Source organism: Gymnoscopelus microlampas (genome assembly GCF_963454915.1).
Source record: "Gymnoscopelus microlampas genome assembly, chromosome: 3".
Taxonomy (NCBI): Eukaryota; Metazoa; Chordata; class Actinopteri; order Myctophiformes; family Myctophidae; genus Gymnoscopelus; species Gymnoscopelus microlampas.
The window spans coordinates 9,781,949-9,804,540 of NC_139940.1; the positions used below are offsets into that span (position 1 = coordinate 9,781,949).

At 43.3% G+C, this 22,592-nt stretch overlaps 1 protein-coding gene across 1 annotated transcript in view; it reads right to left on the reverse strand.

Annotated features, from left to right (window-relative positions):
* LOC311039292 (uncharacterized protein) overlaps window positions 1-21,793 on the reverse strand; it is a 32,886-nt gene extending 11,093 nt beyond the window's left edge. The window contains exons 1-8 of the mRNA XM_084049052.1: window positions 21,520-21,793; window positions 19,677-19,850; window positions 12,072-12,125; window positions 10,308-10,363; window positions 8,095-8,161; window positions 4,007-4,138; window positions 3,025-3,224; window positions 1,359-1,502 (exon numbers count right to left, since the gene is read on the reverse strand). Of these exons, the coding sequence (XP_083905178.1) occupies window positions 1,359-1,502; window positions 3,025-3,224; window positions 4,007-4,138; window positions 8,095-8,161; window positions 10,308-10,363; window positions 12,072-12,125; window positions 19,677-19,731 (708 nt within the window). The 5' untranslated portion in view covers window positions 19,732-19,850; window positions 21,520-21,793. The remainder of the gene's footprint in view (window positions 1-1,358; window positions 1,503-3,024; window positions 3,225-4,006; window positions 4,139-8,094; window positions 8,162-10,307; window positions 10,364-12,071; window positions 12,126-19,676; window positions 19,851-21,519) is intronic.
* Between the last annotated feature and the right edge of the window lie 799 nt (window positions 21,794-22,592).

The window sequence follows — 22,592 nt, forward strand, 5'->3', positions numbered from 1 at the left end:
TGTGTGTGTGTGTGTGTGTGTGTGTGTGTGTGTGTGTGTGTGTGTGTGTGTGTGTGTGTGTGTGTGTGTGTGTGTGTGTGTGTGTGTGTGTGTGTGTGTGTGTGTGTGTGTGTGTGTGTGTGTGTGTGTGTGTGTGTGTGTGTGTGTGTGTGTGTGTGTGTGTGTGTGTGTGTGTGTGTGTGTGTGTGTGTGTGTGTGTGTGTGTGTGTGTGTGTGTGTGTGTGTGTGTGTGTGTGTGTGTGTGTGTGTGTGTGTGTGTGTGTGTGTGTGTGTGTGTGTGTGTGTGTGTGTGTGTGTGTGTGTGTGTGTGTGTGTGTGTGTGTGTGTGTGTGTGTGTGTGTGTGTGTGTGTGTGTGTGTGTGTGTGTGTGTGTGTGTGTGTGTGTGTGTGTGTGTGTGTGTGTGAGAGAGAGAGAGAACCTGCAGGGCCCTGGGATCGAGCCCCTACATGAATTGTGTGAATTGACAGTAATGAAGGCAGAGGGGTCACGGATCTCTGACTGACCTGACCTTTGGGTTTAAATGAAAAACATGAGCTGTGTTGTTGCACGTCCATCATCATAAGCTCAAAGAAACAAATGACAACGTTGTTTCTGTGTTCTGTGTTTCGCACCGTTACATGTTTTCTCTCTTAAACACGTGAATACTGTAGCTGGAGGATTAATGGGTACAGTAGGTAGGTAGGTAGGTAGGTAGATAGACAGACAGTAAAACAGGGGTGGGTGACTTTGATGATGGAGAGGGCCACTATATTTCCACACTCACTCCAGAGGGCCACATTGCATACAGTCTCGCTGTAGTTTAACTTTTTTTGCTATTCTATGTCACACAAAAGCTCAAAAAAGCTCAAAGTTTTGAGCTTGTAGATCGGCTATTTTTGCTATATTTGAATTGGAATCCAGATTTTTTTTGTGCTATTTTTGAATTGGAATCCTGAAAAGTAACATTTTTATTTAATTTCAAATGCTTTTGGTTATACTTATGTTAACTTTATGAACTTAAATACAAATACATTGGACATAAAAAAAATACTTTTTTAATACTAGTCATTAAGCTACTAATATAGACTGAAGTAAATAAAGCGGGTCATGTTTGCATGTTTGGAATTGTAACAGCTGAAATCAATAATATATCAGTATTCTGATATTAAGTGAAGGTTTGGGCCGCATGTGGCCCCCGGGCCGCCAGTTGCCCATGTATGCAGTAAAAGAAATAAACATTTGGGACAGACAGACTGACCCGAGTGGCTTACAGTATTATTTCCACAGGCCCAAAAGTCAGGACGCCAGGTTAAAAGTGGTTCAAAAGACAGGCTGAAAACCCATCTCCTGTGCCTCCTATAACAAGCCACTAGGTTACCTTTGGCAGCAGGGGCGTGGCCGAGGAGGAGGTCACGTACATTCCGTTGGGTCTCCCGGTCGTTGCCGTGGAGGTCGCTTCGCCCAGCGTCATGCTCATTGGCTGGCCGGTGCCCTCGGTTGCCGGGAGCAACACCAAAGCCGACTGAAAGGCAAAGGAAAAGAAAAGAGAGAGAGAGAGAGAGAGAGAGAGAGAATGTCAGAGTGACACCGTGAGCCTATTAATACACCTGTCTGTCTGCTAACATTTACTCTATATCCAGTGTGTTCCGGAAATCTAATGCGCTCATCAAGACCCCTTCACAGATATAATAAGTAATTTATTAGTACAGTGTTTCTCAAACTTCTTTTCCTTTGGAGGACGACCTCCTGTTTGATACGCAGAAGGCCACAGCACTTTTGTTTTAATCTCTGGGGTCCCCAATCTACACTGTAAAATCCTCAGTGTCAATTTAATCTCTGGGGTCCCCAATCTACACTGTAAAATCCTCAGTGTCAATTTAACTCCGACAGAGTACAAATGGAACCAAATGGACCCATAAAGAGTCCATTTGGATCATAGCTATCAATCATGTGACTCGGGACCCCCAGCTGGAACCCCCTCAAGGAACCCTGGGGGCAACTGTCACCCACCCCCCTGTCTCTGCATTTAGTGTCATTAATTCTGACTGTTCAGTACAGTCAGTCAGACAAATGCAGTAACTATACATCTTTGGAGACACTGACTTATTTAGGGGCATAAACAATGACCGTATGAACAGATGTACGATTAGTGCAGTCTCATGTGCATGCTGATAACCTATTTGGCTGGCCGGTTGAAACTAAGGAAGCTTCAATACGAATCTAAATTGAATCACAATTGATGTTAATTCAGTGAATCGTAACTACAAGCAGGATCGTGGTTCTCGTTATTTCGTTCTGTTAATCATGCATGCGCACGTCCAGGGGAAGCCACAAGGCTGTTAATATGTTAAACGTTTTATTATTCGAGATTCTCATTTGTTATTTATAAATGTTATTATTCAAATAAAGGTAGGTATTGAGAAACCTGAGCGATTTTCTTTGCAAATCAAGACTCCATAGCCAAAATGAATAATGATATAGCAGTCAGCGCTGGAATAAAAAATACAATCGAATCGTGACCTTAAAATCAAAAGTCAAATCGTGGATTATGCAAATCGTGACACCCCTGGTTGAAACAATTTAAAGCAGGGGTCTTCAACAGGGGGTCCGGGACCCCTAGGGGGTCTTTGTGTGATAGGATTTTTTATTTTACCTATTTTACTACTTGAACCCTAGCATCCCTTTTCTGAGGAGAACTTTAGCCAAAAGTATCAGATCTACAAGCCCACAACGCCTCGCAGCGCGAGGCGTTGTGAGCTTGTAGATCGGCTATTTTTGCCAAGAGGTATAGGTGTAGAGGGAAAAAAAGAGCAGACCGCGTAAACAAAAAAAGTTGAATCTGAAACACAATTTTATACGATATAGCGGGGGGGGATCCCTGCTTCATCTCTCTCTCAGCTAGGGGATCATTGGCCTGAAAACGTTGAAGACCTCTGCTTTAAAGTATTATTTCTTTTATCACATATAGGCTTTTGGCTTTGCCTCGTTATGGTTTTAATGCCCTTTGAGGTCGTCCCCTTTCAATCCAAATCTGCCATCTTCACCTGAGCGTGACTCGGACTGTGGTTGAGGGGCGGGCCCGCGGGTGACAAGTCACTCAGTAATTGGTCACCCGGGAGCCCCGGCGAGCAGGAGAAGGCCGGCGACTGGTGGAGGAGGCCGTGCTCGGCGGAGGAGGAGGAGGAGGAGCAGGACGAGATGTCATCTTCGAAGACATCAGAGGACAGAGGGAAGGACACAGGACCTGAGGAGAGAGGAGAGGAAGGAAGGTCACAAAGCGGAGCTGAGAGAAGGTTGACTTGGAGTTCGGGGTACAGGAACTTACGCGCGTGTGCGTGTGCGTGTGTGTGTGTGTGTGTGTGTGTGTGTGTGTGTGTGTGTGTGTGCGTGCGCCAGTGTTGATTTTGACAACAAATTTTGATTTAGTTTTAGTCATAGTCTTTTGAATCAAATTCCATTTAGTTTTAGTCATATTTTAGTCATCTGAAATGTTTTACTGTTTATAGTCTAGTTTTAGTCGACTAAATCTACAGTTGATTTAGTCAACTAAAATGTAGTTTGGCGGTGCCTTGATGGCGTCGTAATGGCTGATTTTACACTTGGTTGCATGCTGAAAATAGCCGATCTACAAGCTCACAACGAGAGCTTGTAGATCGGCTATTTTCAGAGCGCAACACCCGAGCGCAACCAAGCATTAAAATGACTTGTCTTTTAGTTCTACTGGATCTCTTCTCCACTATAGTCCCTTACTAACATTATAGTCTAGTTTTTATTTGTTGACGAAATAGTGAATATATTTAGTCTTAGTTTTAGTCATCATAGCTTAGTTTTTATTTAGTTATTATTTCGTTTTTGTCAGTGAAAAAAGGTAGTCGACACTGGCATGCGCACAAGCAAAGCATTTAAGTGTTTGGGTGTCTGTCTAGTGTGTGCATGCGTGAGTGCTGTGAGTGCATGTGTGAGTGTTGTGAGTGCATGTGCGCGGTGTGTGCATGCGTGCGTGCGTGTGTGAGTGTGTGTACTAACAGTTGTCCGGGGCGGGTGTGTGTTTGTGTCCTGGCTCCAGGGAGCCGGGCCGTCGTTGGAACTTTGCACTGGGCTGCTCCGTCTGCCGAGCTTTCTTCTGCCTCTGTGCAGCACACACACTTCTGTCTGTGGCTGGAACACACACACAGAGAGAGAGAGAGAGAATGGAGGATGAATAGAGATTGTGAGTGTGTGTGTGTGTGTGTGCGTGTGTGTGTGTGTGTGTGTGTGTGTGTGTGTGTGTGTGTGTGTGTGTGTGTGTGTGTGTGTGTGTGTGTGTGGTCCGCTTGTTTCACGGATGTGGCAAAGCCGGCGCTTGTTTGACGCACATGATTTGGCAACCCGGGAGCCAGCGAACACAAAAACGCTAATAGACAGCTGAGGTTTGGTGAAATCGAAAAACGTGCTTCGCTGTTCCGTGCACATGGTAATGGTGAACGGCTGTGTGCAAATGCAGATCAATTGCTCCAGCCACTGAGGCCGGGCACAACCGGGCAGAAGAGATTTGGGCACAGACGACAACATTTGAGAGGAACATTTTCCTGGTCCTTATACGAGAGAAATGTTTGTTTTATGGTTACAATAAAATCTTGATTTGAGTGCCGTGTTCACACCGAGCACGATAACTATAATGATAATTATAAATCGTAACTATAAGTGATAACTATAAACGTCCTTTTAAAAATCGTTCAAACTGAAGTGGATGGCAGTGGAGTCCACTTCACAAATGACACCGGAAGTTGTAAACAATATCGTTTGGATCACTTTCAGAGCGAGTTTTATGAACGATAGTAACATTGACAGCCATTCAAAATCAATCAGAAGATCATCTGGGATGCAATCGGCCTCATTCACCCTCACAAAGTGTTTGTTATTAAAGGAGATGAATGAAGAGACGATCGCTGTGCAATTAAACTTAGGCATTAGGGTTAAAAATTGCCCGAAAAAAAAAAACATTATATTGCTTGTATGTGTGTGTGTGTGTGTGTGTGTGCGCGCGTGTGTGCGTGAGAACAGATGGGACATCAATAGTGAGAGCGAGGGAGAGAGAGGAGCAACAGGATTGGTAGAACAGCTGTGGTTTGAAGATGCACGTCGCTGTTGCCATAGGTGATGATTTACAGTTGTAACCGGCCATCAAAGACCAGTAAACACTGGAACACGTACGCGCGCTCGCACACGCACACACACACACTACTTGACCACTTGAACCCCTGCATTCATATTCTGGGGGTAATATTAGCCAAGAAATTGCAGATCTACAAGCTCTGTAAGCTTGTAGATCGAAGATTTGGAGAGGAGAAGAGGAGAGGAGAGGAGAGGAGAGGAGAGGAGAGGAGAGGAGAGGAGAGGAGAGGAGAGGAGAGGAGAGGAGAGGAGAGGAGAGGAGAGGAGAGGAGAGAAGAGAAGAGAAGAGAAGAGAAGAGAAGAGAAGAGAGGAAGATGAGAGGAAGATGAGATGGTAAGTAATGACAAAGAAGTGAGGGATTGGTGTTCCATGGATGGCTGAGCGTGTGGGGTTCTGTCAATCAACTGATATGTTTGTAGAGCTGCTTAGAATGGAGTGATACAAGGCACATCTGGGTCACATTCATATCTGATTGACAGCTGATGAAAACGCCTGGCCCATTGCACACACACACACACACACACACACGCACACACACACACACACACACACACACACACACACACACACACACACGCGCACACACACACACACACACACACACACACACACACACACACACACACACACACACACACACACACACCATTTCCACAGAGACACACCGGCACAAAAAGGCACCGGATGGGGGGAGGGGCACAGATAACATCAAATGGAAAAGAGAGAGAGAGAGAGAGATACAGAGCAGTGGTTCCAAAAACTGTGTCTGCATGGATCAGGGCCCACTGGAAAATCTTGAAAGCGTCCGCGGCCCCCCACCACTTAACTGACCACTTAACACGACAGCCATTTGGGCCGATTCCACAAATGTCTTCTAAATCTTATTATATAAATCTTATATTTTGAAAAACGTATGTTTCTATATCAGTGGTTCTCAAACTTTTTCATGTCAAGGACCCCTAAAATTATATGTATTTGGCCGCGAACCCACATCTCAAAATATTTTTGTTCCAGGGGGTCCCAGAAGCAAAGATTCGAGTTACAAATGTTCGCTTTAAAAATATATCATATTCAAAGATTTGCACACATTTTCACTATTTAAAAAAAATAGCAGATCTACAAGCTCGTAGCGCGGCACTCGGTGCCGCGCTATGAGCTTGTATATCTGCTATTTTTGAATAGCCCAAAGTGTAAAATAATGCTTTTTAGCTCAAATCTAAAAATGACACAGATGCCTTCCCGGTCTCAATGGACGGTCAGATGGGTGGACCGCGTGCATTTTCACAGCATGTTTATTCTAATGATCGATCAATGATCGATTGTGTTCCGGGCTTGGATCGATATAGAACCGACGTAGCATTGCTTTGAGTTACTATACTAGCCTATGAATCTTTTTGTTTTTATCTATTGTTGTGCTTATTGATTCATTTCCTGTGTCGTGTTAGTTTTCTGTTAAGCATGAACTTGCCTGTCATGCCTATTGGTTTATGTCTTGTCTTTATCTATTGTTGTGTGTTTGTTTATTGATTTATTTCTCGTCGCGTTTCTCTTTTTCTGTTAAAGCAAAAACGTGCCCGTCACGCCTATTGATTCATGTGTTGTTTTGCGATTTTTATTCTGTCGACCCATTCAACCCTGGGAACGCATCTGTGTAATTTTAGATTGTAGCTATAGCCATTATGTTATACTTTGGCTATTCAAAAATAGCAGATCTACAAGCTCATGGAGCGCTATGAGCTTGTAGATCTGCTATTTTTGAAAAAATCCTGAAAATGTGTGCAAATCTTTGAATATATATATTTTTTGTGACTTTATAACATTTGTGACTCAAATCTTTGCTTCTGGGGAAAGTCCCTGGAACTAGTTATTTTCAGATGGGGGTCCGTGACCAAATACATATAATTTTCGGGGGTCCTTGACATGAAAAAGTTTGAGACCCACTGATATTATTGCAACATACAGTTTTCAAAAAAGAAAAAAGATTTAAAAGACTTTTTTAGATGCGTTCCCAGATTGAATGGTGAAGCACTTTGTGACTCTTCTCTTAAAAGGTGCTATACAAATAAAGTATTATTATTATTATTATTATGGGGGCCCACTTGCAATATCCTCATAGCCCACCAGTGGGCCCCGGCCCACCGGTGGGGAATCGCTGGATATAGAGCAGGGATGTCAAACATACGGCCCGCGGGCCGGATCAGGCCCGCTAACTAGTTTAATCCGGCCCGCGAGATGATTTTGCAAACATAAAAAAAAAAAAAAAAAAATGTTTTAATTGTTTTTTGGCCAAGTCTACGCCTGCAACCACACGTAACTTCCACTTTCCTCTTCTTCTTCCTCGTCTTTGTATTGGTATTGTTTGTGTTGGAGCACCTCAGTGCGGCTGCAGAGTTCATGTGCAACCTCTTCCAGAGAGAGATAGAGACACTAGAAACTCTGCTGGAGACACAAAACAAATTGTGTAGACTTGGCCCTTTGAAATAAAATGTATTTTGTCACTAAAAAAAAAAAACAATTTTTTTTTTCTTAACGGTTATCGATTAATTAATCGGTAAGGCCTAACGGTAGGTAAACGGTTAATAAAATGTCTCCATTTGGCCATCCCTATTTGTGAAGTTTACATTTTCAGAATTTGCTTGTACTAACTAAGACTAAGTAACGTAAACAAAGAAAACTATCTGAAGTTGTTGTTATTGTTATTATTAGTTATTATGCCATGATTTTACCGGTCCGGTACCGGTCCGGCCCTCTGGCCCTCTGGCCCTCCTCCATGTGGCCCCTGAGCTAAAATGGGTTTGACATCCCTGATATAGAGAGAGAGAGTAGAGATACAGAAAGATAGAGGAAAAGCTGTATTCACACTCAAAAGTGTTACTAATCAATTTGCTGTGGGCATATAAAACAAAAAAATAATAATTAAACAAAAGAAGAGAATATTACTGTAAAACATGGCATTCACCTTGTGCAGTGTCAGTTTTCAGACCACTAGGGGGCGACTTCTGAGTGGCACCATCATCTGTTAAACGCTGTATCAGGAAACAGCAGCAGGTCAAACCAACAACCATGACCCAGAGCTCAATCACATACACAGCATTGCACTGCGGGACACTCAAACACACACACCTGTTTGCCTATCTATTTCCCAATGGAGCCTATAATGTATATGTATAATACATATCGTCACTGTTGGGTGGAAAGGGGGGAGGGGGGTTGACCTGTGCTCCAATACATCCAATGTAGTTATTATTTAGTTACAAGCTCTTGTTAATACTTTTCATAGGTTCAGTATTTATAAAACCCCACTTTAGTGTGACACTGTAGCATGACGAAGACAGGCATTCATTTACAACAACAACAAGAAAACATTAAAGTTGAAATAATAAATCATAGATTTACAAGGTTTCTGCCCGACAGCAACGATATTCAAACCAGTGTTTCTCAGTAATGTCTTTCTACAGACCAGTGGTTTTCAATCAGTTTTGACTTAATTTCACCTTGCTTTCTTTGTGGTGGGTCTTCAGAGGATGTGAAAACCAACACACTGAAGAGTTTCAAGTGCAAAATGACATATCATCTATTTTGGAAGAAACAATCCTGTTCTTATGAAGCGATACAAGTTATTTAACTCAACTCTGTTAGTCTTTGCTTGCAATAAATTAAACTGATCAATGAACACCAAGTTCTTTGTTTTGTTTTCCCCCTAATTCACTATATATGTTGTACTATATACCATTGGTTCTCAAAGTGGGGTCCGGGGACCCACAGGGGTACTTCAGGGGGTTCCAGGGGGTCCCCAGCTAAATGATGGACAGGGACCAAATGGACCCTTATGGGTCTGTAACTCTGAGAGTGTACAAATGGAACCAAATGGACCCTAACGGGTCCATTTGGTTCCATTTGTAACTCTCAGAGTTAAATTACCATTGATTTTACAATATAAATTGGGGTCCCAGAGACATACATGCCATTAAATGGGGGTCCGTAGCCTAATGCATGTCATACTGGGGGTCCTTGAAATTATAATGGTTGAAAATCACTGCTAGAGAGCCGTAAAAATCTTCTATTATGGGGGTCCCTGGCATATCTTTTCAAATGGGGGTCTGCGGGCTAATAAGTGTCTATTTGGGGGTCCTTGGCACGAAAAAGTTTGAGAACCACTGCTATATACTGTATGTGTTCTGTTTCTCCATGTACTTTGTCGGTAGCGCTGTGTACATTATTTTTATGTCGTGTCTGCACATCAGTAGATTGGTGCAAACTTGTCGGTGTTTCGACGTGGACACTAAAAGCCTTTCATAGTTTCAGGCGAGGTGGCAGTTCCGCTGTAGCTCTCAGCCCCGCTATAAGTACAGCACATTGCTTTTTGAGACGGCCTTTATCAATATGGTGAAATTGAACTGTTTCCCACCGCACCAACTGTGAATGCAACAGCAGTGGAGCGAAGCGAGTGCTTCCTCAATGGAACGGCAAAGACAAACAGCACTAACTCCCCCGAGGGCTGGGAATTGAGAAAAATGACTTTAAAGTTTATCTCCTGCACCACGGAACACGTTGCTGCATGGAACTGAAGTGGATCATAAAGAATTTAGTAGCTTATACTATATGGGATTTCTGCTGTTGTTGATACACCAGCCAAAGCCTGGGTGTTAGTTGAACTCTGAAATGGACCCTGATGCATCCGAACTATAGTCCAAAGCATATAGTAGCTACACAGTACAATCCTGCGTGTTTATCTAAATGGAAAAATTACCTCTGAGAATTTTACTATTGATCATGAGAACACACTTTTGTTATTCTTATTTTGACCATGTTTGACATTGTGCCTTCTTTTTACGTGACTTTATTCCCTCTTTCTCTGTTCTTTTTTCTTGAAATTGCAAAATATTGGGGAGAAATCATTTCACCCAGCGCAGCTCCTGTTGTACTACTAGCATAGAGCCCTGCGGGACTCCGGTCAACCAAGTATAGGGTTTAAGTGGTTAGAACAGGAATATGGTTGAAATGTGGTTGAAACAGAATTCCGTGGTATGAAAGCATGCTGCAGCCGTCAGTGAGCAGAACCTGACATGACAGCAGAGGTCCCCAGGCGCTCTACACTACACGTTCTCCTGCTATGGATGGATGCAGTGTTCTGAGATGAACCCAGCGGGTCAGAGGTACTACAGTACTCACCAGAGCTTCACTCTGCTCCTTCTCGGCTTTCTGAGAGGGACAGGTAGGCTTCAACCCTGCAGGAGAAGCACCACACAACAAGGAACAAATTAGTGAACAGGGTCAGATCCAATCAAACGTACTGTATAGTAGAGAAAGAAGGAACTGTATATGTTCTAGGCCAGTGATTTTCAACCTTTATTCATATCAAGGTCTGTTATTTATTCGGCATTTAAGCCACGGACCAACATTTGATGAGATTTTAGACTCTAAAACTCCTTCCACACCGGGGGCGATTTTTTCATGCGAATAATACGTTTTTTTTTTAAAAACATATAAAGTCAATGCAAGCTTCCAAGGAGCGAAAAAGCGAAAAAGTGTATTTTAATTATTCGGAACGAGTCCGAATTTTGCGTACATTCGCATAATCGCTGGTGTGTAATGAGAGTATTTTGTTGTCGTTGGATAAGATTTTGTCCACAAGCTTGGCCAATTAAATGTGTATGTCACATCTGTGACCTTTTTATGTACAAACTGTCCTCTCATCATCCACTGTCCACAGAGAGTATTTAGTAAAACACAGAGGATGTGGCTTCGGCCATAAATAAAAAAATAACACATTGATCTTGAATATAAATAGACAAATCATATTCATTGATCGTGTTGACCTCAGTGAATCCCTGCTTGTTGCAACAATAACAGCGAATTAACATTGTCCTGAAATTCTTCCAAAAACTATTATTGGAAAGATTCCAGAAAGGTGTTTTTTTCCCAATACATGTAACCTCTTAAGCCAGGGCTATTCAACTAGATTAGGCAGTCATTTCTTGGGACACAGGCCACAAGACTGTGACAACAAAAATTAACAAACCATATTTAACCCATTAATACCTGGAACTGTGTCATTTTTAGATTTGAGCTAAAAAGCATTATTTTACACTTTAGGCTATTCAAAAATAGCAGATCTACAAGCTCATAGCGCGGCACCGAGTGCCGCGCTACGAGCTTGTATATCTGCTATTTTTGAAAAATCATGAAAATGTGTGCAAATCTTTGAACATAATATATTTTTTAAAGCGAACATTTTTAACTCAAATCTTTGCTTCTGGGGTCCCTGGAACAAAATATTTTGATGGGGGACGGCGGCCAAATACATATCATTTTGGGGGTCCTTGACATGAAAAAGATTGAGCACCACTGATATAGAAACATACGTTTTTCATAAAACTGTTGAGATTTAGGAGATATGTAGAATCGTCTTCAGGTCTCATGGGTTAATAACCGGTAACCATTAAGACATTAAGTAACTGATGAACACTAAGAGCTACAGTAATGGTTAATTCATTATTGTTCATCCCTATGCCATTGGTATTGTACAACCAACCATCCAATAATTATTTCTTATATTCACTTTTACAAGAAAGTCCCCCAGGGGGGCCACCAGTTGAATATTACTGTCTTTAGCCCTTTATATTTCCTTGTACGACAAATAAGAGAAAACTGCAGATCTACAAGCTCACAGTACCGCATCATGACGCGACACATTGTGAGCTTTGAATATCTGCTATTTTCGCATAAAAAAACAACAAACTACTGGCGCACACACAGGAACTAGACCGCGGAGCGGGGCGGGCATCAATCATTCACGGTGGTTGTGTAATCAGCGTGCAGAGATCTTTCATGGGTAAGACAGACAAGTTGAAAGTCATTAATGGGGCATCCAACAGTGCGGCAGCGACACGGGGAGATCCATCATCACAATAATAATCACCCAAACGGACTCACCAGAGTCTGCATTGATCTCATTCTGCCGACGGTTCTGGATCCTGAGCTGCAGCACTGCAAAGACAAACAGACACAGATTGATGCAGGATTCCAGTTGGAAAAACAACAACATTAGCGACTGAAGATTTCAGCTTTTTTACAGATTATGAAAGCACCACGCTTTCAAATATTTATTGAAATCGGAAAATATTTGAAGAAGGTAATTGGTCGTTTGAAGTTTGTTAAGACAGAATATTCAAAAGCTCAGAAAACAGCTTCCAAAGATTTCTATTCAATTCAATTCAAAGGAGCATTATTGGCATGAGAAAACATACGTTTACATTGCCAAAGCAAGCGTCAAAATATAATTTAAAAACAGTTGAGAATGGGGGAAGTGTATACAGTTGGAGGGGGTACAGCATTGTGTAAACAGAGCTATGTCACATTGCGTCGTCATATACATGTTATATATACAGGGTATAAAGCTTTTTAAGACAAATAGCAGCAATCCTTTGCAGTCACTTTGGGACAAATAGCAGCATTTTTTCTCAAAACGATTTAAATAGTACACCCAAAAAAAGCCTCAGATTTATTATGCGTTTAAAGGTAGCGGCTCTGTTTATATGTGCAGTCGGTCTAGAGGTCTCCTCAGGACACTCCGTGGTTAGTAGTCCTTAGGGTGGTTGATTTCACACTTTCAGGGCCTATTAATGCATGAGCATTAACAATGGGTAATTTATTCAACCTGTCACACCTCTAATCACTCCTCCTCCACTGTCACCTTTCAGTCAGCTGTCAACTCTATAGAAACTTGAAGCAACACAAAGTACTACCATGCTACTCAATAGCCTACAGACAGTGGTTCTCAAACTTTTGTCATTTCAAGGACCCTCCCTTTTGTATCCTATGCATTAGACCACACCACAGATAAATACAAACAATATATTTTATATGGAGGTACAGGCTTCCTCTGCTTTTGTCAATAACGGCATTCCCATACCAGATAAAATATGTTCTAATGCAAAAATGGCAACCCTAGCTAATATCATACAAAGTGAACTACTGAATAGAAAAGACAAAAAAGGTAACTCTGAGAGTGTATTGACCACTTAAGAGCTATAGAGTTATTCATACGACAAAATAGCTTAAATAGCCGATCTACAAGTTCACAACGAGTCGCATAGCGACACGTTGTGAGCTTGTAGGTCTGCTATTTCAGCTATCCGATGAACGAATGAGCCGATCAGCTATTAAAAAATAGCCGATCTACAAACTCAGGAACTGGAAGCAATGTAGAAGAATGAGAATGTACAATGTAGAATAATTTTGAACTTTCTCAACACAAATCTTCTCTAACGGGGGTCCCTGGCACAATAACGTACGTGACAAAGCAGGTCTGTGAAAACACAGTAGAGTAACATGTCATGGTACAGTACTATATGGAGGCTGAAAGGTACTGGGAACTGTAGGTAATGGGAACAGAGCGGGGGGTCTCTGCTATATGACAGGCAGTAACAGTAAGCAGTAGTAACACGAGAGATGACATATTTACTGGTATGCTGCTGAAACTACAGACCAAACACGTAAACACACACATAAACATATACGGCACACACACACACACACACACACACACACACACACACACACACACACACACACACACACACACACACACACACACACACACACACACACACACACACACACACACACACACACACACACACACACACACACAGAGAGAGAGAGAGAGCGAGAGAGAGAGACATGCATACGGTACGTGCACTTAAAGACCAACAGGTGAAAGTGGGGGTACCATTACATCAAGGCAGAGGGGGAAGGAAGGCAGCTAAGTACAAGTACTCAATGACTGTACTCAAGTACAGATTTTGAGGTATACTTTTACTTTACTTGAGTATAGGTCCATTTTGTGATATTGTACGTTTTTACTCCACTACAATTATTTGAGAACTTTTGTTAGTTGGTTACTTTGTAGATTTGAATTATTAATAATAACATACATTAACCAACAAAGCCCTATTTTATACTTCGGCTAGCCGATCTTCAAGCTCACAAAGCATCGCAATGCGACGCGTTGATAGCTTGTAGATCGCTGTTTTTGAAAAGGTAGGACACATTTTTAAAGATTTGAGTACTTTTACTTTTGTACTGTAGGTATATTTGGATGGTAAAACTTTTGTACATTTTGAATACAGGACTTTTACTTGTAACAGAGTACTTAGTCTGAGTACTTCTTCCACCACTGGGCAGGACCATTACATTACATCTTTTTTCCCATCATGCATTTCGGCGAGGTTTGAGACCTGGGAGACCTGCCAGGGGGGTATGACGGGGGTACAGAGGGGGGGGGGCTGCTGAGGGCAGTAACTATTTATCCGTCAGTGGGACTATTTTTGTGTCGTTCCCCATCCCCCCTTCCGTCAGCTGTCGCTCTCTCTCTAGCACCCCCCCCCCCCTCACCCCCCACCCACACTACCTCATCCTCATGTGTGCTGCTAACTAAACTCTTCCTACTTCTCTCTCTCTCTCTCTCTCTCTCTGAACTAGACTAGAGCACAGGCATCCACATATTTGTTTTTAATCTCTCTCCTCTTTATGTTGACACTTGCATTTTAGTCGTTTTTAGCCCCAGACAGTCTCAAACCTGATGAATTGTCTCTCCATTCTACTCTACACGGTAAAATCCTTAGTGTTTATTTAACTCTGAGAGTTAAATAAACTGTAACTGTAAATAAGTCTGTAACTCTGAGTGTGTGCAAATTATTGTTCCATTTGCACACTCTCAGAGTTACAGACACCTGTTGGACCCCTGGTGGGCCCCAGACCAGAGGTTGAGCAACAGTGATGTAACACCATTTAACACTCATTTCTAGAGAGTGACATTAAGCAACCCGTGTTACAATATTAAAGGAATAGTTCATCCAAAAAAACATTTCTATCAATCACACACCCCATGAAGCCTTGAATTCATGGGGATGTTTTAGTTTTTTGTGTAATTGATAGAAAATAAGTAATGTTTTGGGTGAACTACTCCTTTAAGGAACACAATTGGTCACGCCAGCAAGGCAGCATTGCTGTCATCATCGGCGAAAGATTACGTAAAAGAGAACAAGAGACAGAGAGGAGAAACGGCCTAAAGGTACAGTATACAGAAAAAAGGAGGGGTGGGGGCCGGGGGGCAGAGGATGCTACCACCAAGGTGTTCCAAGTTGTTCAAATTAAGGCCAATTGTATTCATGATTCAGGAGTTCTCTCTCCTGATTGGAGGACATCGGTATCCCCGACCTGAAAAATGCATTTTCCGTTTTTTAATAAAGAGCTGGAGAGACAACAGGGACTGCATGAACAAACACTCAACGATTACCATCACAATATAGACTTGGGAGCTATTTAACACTAATTCTAACAAAAGAAAATCACTTACTGCGCCTTTAAGCAACCGACATTACGATATTAAGGAACACAATGGGTCACGCTAGCAGAGGCAGCGTTGCTGTCATCATCGCCGGAAAGATTGCGTAAAAAGAGATAGAGGAGAAGGGCCTGGTTTAAAGACACTACTACGCCGTCTTTGTAACATCACCAAGGGAGCCATTAACATACCCCTGAATCCAGCCTGGAGCTTAGTCACTATATATCCCTGTTCTCATAACCGCGCTCCTGGAGCCTTCGCTCATAACTTACTACGACAGTTAACTACAAACGCACAGCGTAGCACATTATTGCCTACACCACTGGGTCTCAAAGTGGGGTCTGGAGACCCACCCCCCTCGGTGGGGTCCTTTGGTGGGGGGAGGGGTGGGTTTCCAGGGTGTCCCCAGTAAAACAAGTTGATAAGAATGGGTGTATATGGGTATATGCAGTGGTGGAAAGTAACTAAGTACATTTACTTAAGTACTGTACTTAAGTACAATTTTGAGGTATTTGTACTTTACTTATGTATTTCCAATTTCCAATACTTTTACTTCTCCTCCACTACATCTCAGAGGCAAATATTGTACTTTTACTCCACTACAATTATATGAAAACTTTAGTTACTAGTTACTTTTCAGATATAAATTATGATATAATGAAACATACATTAACCACTTTAACCCTATTTTATACCTAGGCTATTTTTGAAAAATCGTGGAAATGTGTGCAAATCTTTGAATATATATATTTTTAAAGCGAACATTTTTAACTCAAATCTTTGCTTCTGGGGGGGTCCCTGGAACAAGATATTTTGATGGGGGTCTGCGGCCAAATACATATAATTTTAGGGGTCCTTGACATGAAAAAGATTGAGCACCACTGATATAGAAACATACGTTTTTCAGAATAGGCCTACTGTTGAGATTTAGGAGACATGTAGAATCGGCTTCAGGTCTTAATGGGTTAATAATTATACATCTTTTTTATCATGAAATATTTCTGACGGAGTTCCGCAGCCACATGCATATCAATTTGGGGGTCCTTGACATGACAAGGTTTGAGAACCATGCAGTACACACTGGCGCGCGTGCGTGTACGTCTTTCACTTTGAGCACCAGGAACATTGTGTGTTAAATAATCCATGAAAAGCCTCTGCCTCTGAGGTGCTGTCTGTCCCCAGAAGAGTTTTTTTTTTGGAACACATTCATTGCCTACTGTACCGCACAGGGTTCTTAACATCTGGTTCTGGGGCCCACTCTGGGTCCAAACGAACCCTTACATGGTCTAATAACTGTGAGAGTGTAACAGATGGAACCAAATGGACCCGTAAGGGTCCATTTGGTTCCATCTGTTACACTCTCACAGTTGAATTAATAGTTTACCCCCAAAAAAATATTTTTTTCTATCAATTAGTCACCCCATGGAGACTTAAATTTAAGGATATGACATGTTTTTGTCGCATTCCCTAGGGCCAATAATTTGTAATATCCATGAATTCAAGTTTCCATGGGGTGACTAATCGATAGAAAAAAAGTATTTTTGGGGGTGAACTATCCGTTTAAAGACTGGAGGATTTTAGAGTGTAGAGATTGGGGTCCCATGAGATTAAAACATGGTACAGTATATCAAGTGTGTGTGTGTGAAGGGGGGGGGGGGTCCTCCACTTGAAATTCAAAAAGCTTTGCGAAACCACTGTGTTAAATAATCCATGAAAGCGCCTAGCTCGCCTCTGTTGGTGTGTTGTCCCCAGATGAAGGGTTCTGTGGAACACACGCCTATACTGTAAATGCTCAGGTCCTTTCAAAACACAGCAGCTGCCCCCCCCCCCCCCCCCCAGCAGCAGCCTATCACGTGTTCCAGCAGGTGTTGTATTGGGCTCACACACACACACACACACACACACACACACACACCGCAGGGACACTCTACTGTTCCTTCCCTTCTTCTTCACACTAGCTTCCCTCTTCGCCTTTTCTTATTTTACCAGCCGTTTATACGTGACGGCACCCTGGGACCACTTGTTGTTGGGGGGGGGGGTAACTTTTTTTTCTTTCTTCACAGTTCTCAGAGTTTTATCATCAAGGTTGTGCCGTGTGTTATCATTACAGCTGGGAAACGGCTTTTGCTTTGAAGAAGAAGCAAAAGCGAGTTTGTTTGCGGAGTCACCCAACGCCTGGCTGAATGGGGATTAGTTCCAATTTAGTAACGCGGTGGGCCCTGGTTCTGATTTAGACGCTGCTGGTTTATTTACAGACGGTGAGCCTGTACTGTATGTGTAAATGAATGACTGATACTTTTGTTTCAGGTTGTGCGAAAATTGGTCAATCTAACCGAACGGATTGAAATGGCCCCTTTTCTTCAAACATACTCACGTACACGCATACGCGCACGCACGCACACACGCATACACAAGCACGCACACACACACACACACACACACACACACACACACACACAAACCTTTAAAAAACCTATTTCTAAGCAATTCGGAAAGTGATTGTTTGCCTGCTCGAAATTCATACTGTAACGTGACATGGTGCTGGGAAAGACTGAGAAAGATTACTGTTGTTAGCAGTTTCTTTGGAATGAGTTGAGTCTAATCTGTCTGTGTTTAAAGCTCATTCCTCTCCATCCCTGCTTATAATAAGACATCACACGCTGCCTGGGCAATGTTCCTCCTTCTAAATGGATTTTCTTTTGAGTGGCACAAAGGTGCAAGGGATGGGTTGATTCAGGGTTGTTATCATTAACTAAATCTAACACTAAAACAATAATTTAGTGAACTGTTTTATTTTTTTGTTTGTAAAAAAAAAACTAAAATGGACAATGCATAACTATGTAAAAATTCAATAGGATTGCAAGTAAATTGATCTTTGTTTTAGTTTTTTCATATCATATCAGATGTCATTCTTTCACCCTACCTTTTCATCCGGCTCCTATAAATCAAGACAACCTGAAACTATATAAAAAACAAACTAAGACTAGTTATGCACTTGTAAAATGAACTAAAACTAAACTGAAACCAAACACCAAACTGAAAAACACATGAAAAACTTAAAAACGCATTTTTCAAAATTACAATAACTCTGGTGTTAACACTTGGCAAGTACAGGCGTGGATTCTCACCTTGCTGGTGCGAACCCCCCCACCCCTCCACCCCCCCCCCCAACCCCCCCACTCCACCCCTCCCCCAGAAACAGCTAGGCTAACCAAACAAACACGAAAGTGAGAAGAGAAACACACATCGCCTCGTTATCGCCTCACAGTCTCATATTTCTGTTGCCAATAAAAAGAGAGCAAAGGGTCGATAATGCTAAACCGCTGTCTTCTCTATACCAACCTCTGTCAACAAAGCGAGGCCTCTCGCTCCCAGTAGTAGCGACTGTGACGCAATACAACCGGCACACACAACCGATCAATGTCGCCCCGGTCTCAGCTGTCTATCGGGAGACATCTCTGTCTGTCACGTCGATAAATCCATCGCCCATGATCGATACCTTCACTTTGTCAATCGCCTGATAGACAACGTGACCGATGAGCCAATAACCCTCTGCAATTACCTCGCACTCCGCGCCGGGACGTCACCAATTATGGGGACAGGCCCTGAGTCTGCGGTTTCGGGGATAATAGGCCCCGCTCGCTCGTCTAAAGAGGGCATTTCGCCCATAATGAATTTGAACTGTGTGTTTTCCCCAGAGACTTACACTGGTAATTCATACCGTAGCCTTACTCAGGGGAGACACTACAGTCACTACAGAAGGTCATTAGATACTTGCTTTGTTTTGATCCTAATTCCCCCCCCACCCCACCCAAAAAAAAGGCTGTAATTTAAAAACCTAATATAATGGTAATTTAAAACCAATATGTGCTGTTTCATCCAGTGACGCTCCATGAGGCTATGTCTTTCCTTTCTTTTATCATCGCACAGTATTTGACGCTGTGCTCGGAACAGTCATAATTATGAACCATTCAACGGGCACATTTCGTACAATAAAACGCAGCACAATGTGTGCGTCCTCCCAACATACATCACTGAGGGACGGCCCATTGAAAATGCCAAATGTGGGGAGAGTGAGACACACTCAGACGTGACACTCTCACCGCGGATGAGAGCGAGAGGCCGCGCGGCCACCGCTGCAAAGGCGACGTGTATAGTGACACTTAATGTAAGATGGCATCTCTCCTCACCTGAGCGGAACTTGCTCCGGATGAGGAGTGACCTCTCGGAGGCCAGCAGGGTCATGATGGAGAGAGGTGGGGACGGGGGGAACGGGGGGGACGGAGCAGAGAGGAAGAGTATAGTGGATTCCTGGTGTCTCTCTTTCTTCCAGGAGGAATGGACTCTTCCGTTTCTGTCTCTCTCTGTTTGGACGAAAGAAAGAGACGTTTTGTTAATCACTTGATGGATGCAAATTTAATAGTAGAGGCAAGTACAGGATAGATAGATAGAAAGAAAGGTAGATAGATAGATATCTATCTATCTATCGATCGCGTGCAACGCGTTCTGAGCTTGTAGATCTGCTGCTTTTGCTATTTTTGAATCGGAATCCTGAAAAGTAACATTTTAATTTAATTTCAAATGCATTTAGTTATACTTATGTTAACCTTACGAACTTAAATACAAATACATACAATATTGGACATAAAGAAGACAATACATTTGTTATACTAGTCGTCAAGCTACTAATATAGACTAAAGTAATTAAAGCAGGTCGTGTTCATGACGTTTGCATGTTTGGAATTGTAACAGCTGAAATCAATAATATATCAGCATTCCGATATTAACCTGCGGGGCCGCATTAAGTGAAGGTGAGGGCCGCATATGGCCTCCGGGCCGCCAGTTGCCCATGTATGATCTACAGTGGAGACAGACAGAACTATCTGCACACATTCATACTGTATGTACAGTCAGTGGAGTAAGGCCCAGACAGTAACACAGCTTGGGGGGGCTACAGTGAGCTACAAAGACAGACAGTGAGTCCTATAGAGTGGAGGACCATGGCAGATCACACACAAGGCCCACCTACACAGATGACACGATGAGACAAAGAGTGAGGGAGACGGCAGAACGAAGAGACAGACGCAGAGACATAGAGATGGAAGTCAAGCCCTGCGTGAGTGACAGAGACAGGAGCCCTGGCAGACGTCAATGCTGAGGTCCATGGGGGGGGGGGGGTGTGCGCGCGTGTGGGGTGGGGGGGGGTGGCACCGATTGTGACAGGCAGGGACACACACATGGAGTCACAACACCTATAGCACAGCTAGCAGTGCGATGGCAGGCACTCATGAATCTCTGGAGCATTTTGGAAAGAGAAGCTACATCGGAAATAGAGAGAGAGAGAGAGAGAGAGAGAGAGAGATCTGCAAAGACAGACTCTCTAATTCGCATACAGTATGCTTCGTTGGCTCACACAAACACACACACACACACACACACACACACACTGCACATACACACACACACACACACACACACACACACACACTGCACATACACACACACACGCGCGTGCACGTCGCCTATTAACAATATTGATTTGAACTGGCCAGTCGCAGAACACCCAAAGGAGGCCTGCTTGAAGGGAAAGCACACACACACACACACACACACACATACACGCACGCACACACACCCCCAGGTGCTTGGGAACAGTCGAGGTTATGCATTCTAAATGAGCCCAATGTTCTTTTGCGATTCCCAAACCATGCAACACACACACACACACACACACACACACACACACACACACACACACACACACACACACACACACACACACACACACACACACACACACACACACACACACACACACACACGTGTATTTACACTATGCATTCAGAATGGCAGCGCCACGTACACACACTAGCAATCAGATAACAAACAATTTCATCTGTGTCACCATGCAGACATGTGGTTTCCTGGTGGAACACAGAGAGGCAATGAGAACACAACACAGCAGCAGCACAGATAAGAGAGAGAGAGAGAAAAATACCATTAGAACAAAATAAAATAACAGAATATACTTACAGGAAAAAAAGGAAAAAAATGAATGGAGTCCCTCAGGTTGCTGGGGATGGGTTGGGGTTGGGGGGGGACAGGGGGGTCGGAGTGGATTTAAGATCAAACTGAGAGAGGTGCAGAGATGGAGAGGGTTAGAGAAGAGGAAGACAGAAAAACTTTTTTTCTAATGCGGCGAGTGTTCACTGAAGCTTTCCTCCTTTCATGTTGTCTTCATGTCTTCTTGTGTCCCGGTAGTTCCTCAGGTCCCTCTAAAGGTGACACGCGCACTGGGGATAGAGGAAGGAAGAGGTAGGGAGGGGGCGGAGGGGTGGAACCACCGGTATTGGCTTATACTTCTTTCTTTGTCGCGTGATAGAAGTCTCTCCTGTGTTCCTCTCTCTCTCTCTCCTTCTCTCTCTCTGTCGTTCTCTCTGTGAATCCGCTCTTCTCTCTTCTCTCTCGCTCTATCTCTCTCTCTCTCTCTCTCTCTCTCTCTCGGCCCCCTGCCACCCTTTCCCCTCCCGTCTGTCCCCGGGATCCTCATGGTGCCAACTGTGACCGACTGTCAAAACCCACACCCCACCCCCTCCCCTTCACCCCCCGTCCCCCCCACCACCTCTCCCCTTCAATCTCTCTCCAGTATCTCTCAGAGACCTGGTGTCCCCCTCCGCCGACCCCTCACACCCTTTTCCTCCCTTCACACCCGGTAGCCACAGGCGGCGGCGGCCCCCCCTCCCTCCCATCCAGGACCCCCCGCCCCCCCCGCCCCCCCCCCCGCCCCATGACATCTGCTGGCCGACTGAGTGACGGCTCAGAGTTACTGTAGTTATACGTGCTCGTCAGTGTTTGTGATGTTGTTGTGCGTGTCTATCCATGCAGAAGGATAATAATTAATTACATAAATAATGTAAACAATAAACAATTTGGGGTCTTAGCATGTTGCTGCGGCCCCCCCCCCGTGAGCTCTGTGGTGATGTTTTTTTTTTAAATGTACATTTTAAATGTTCATGGATATATCATCATCATCGCTGCTATAAACTTTGTATCTCCATAAATTGAACTTTTATGCTGTTTTTTTTGTTGTAAGTTACTGCCCTACT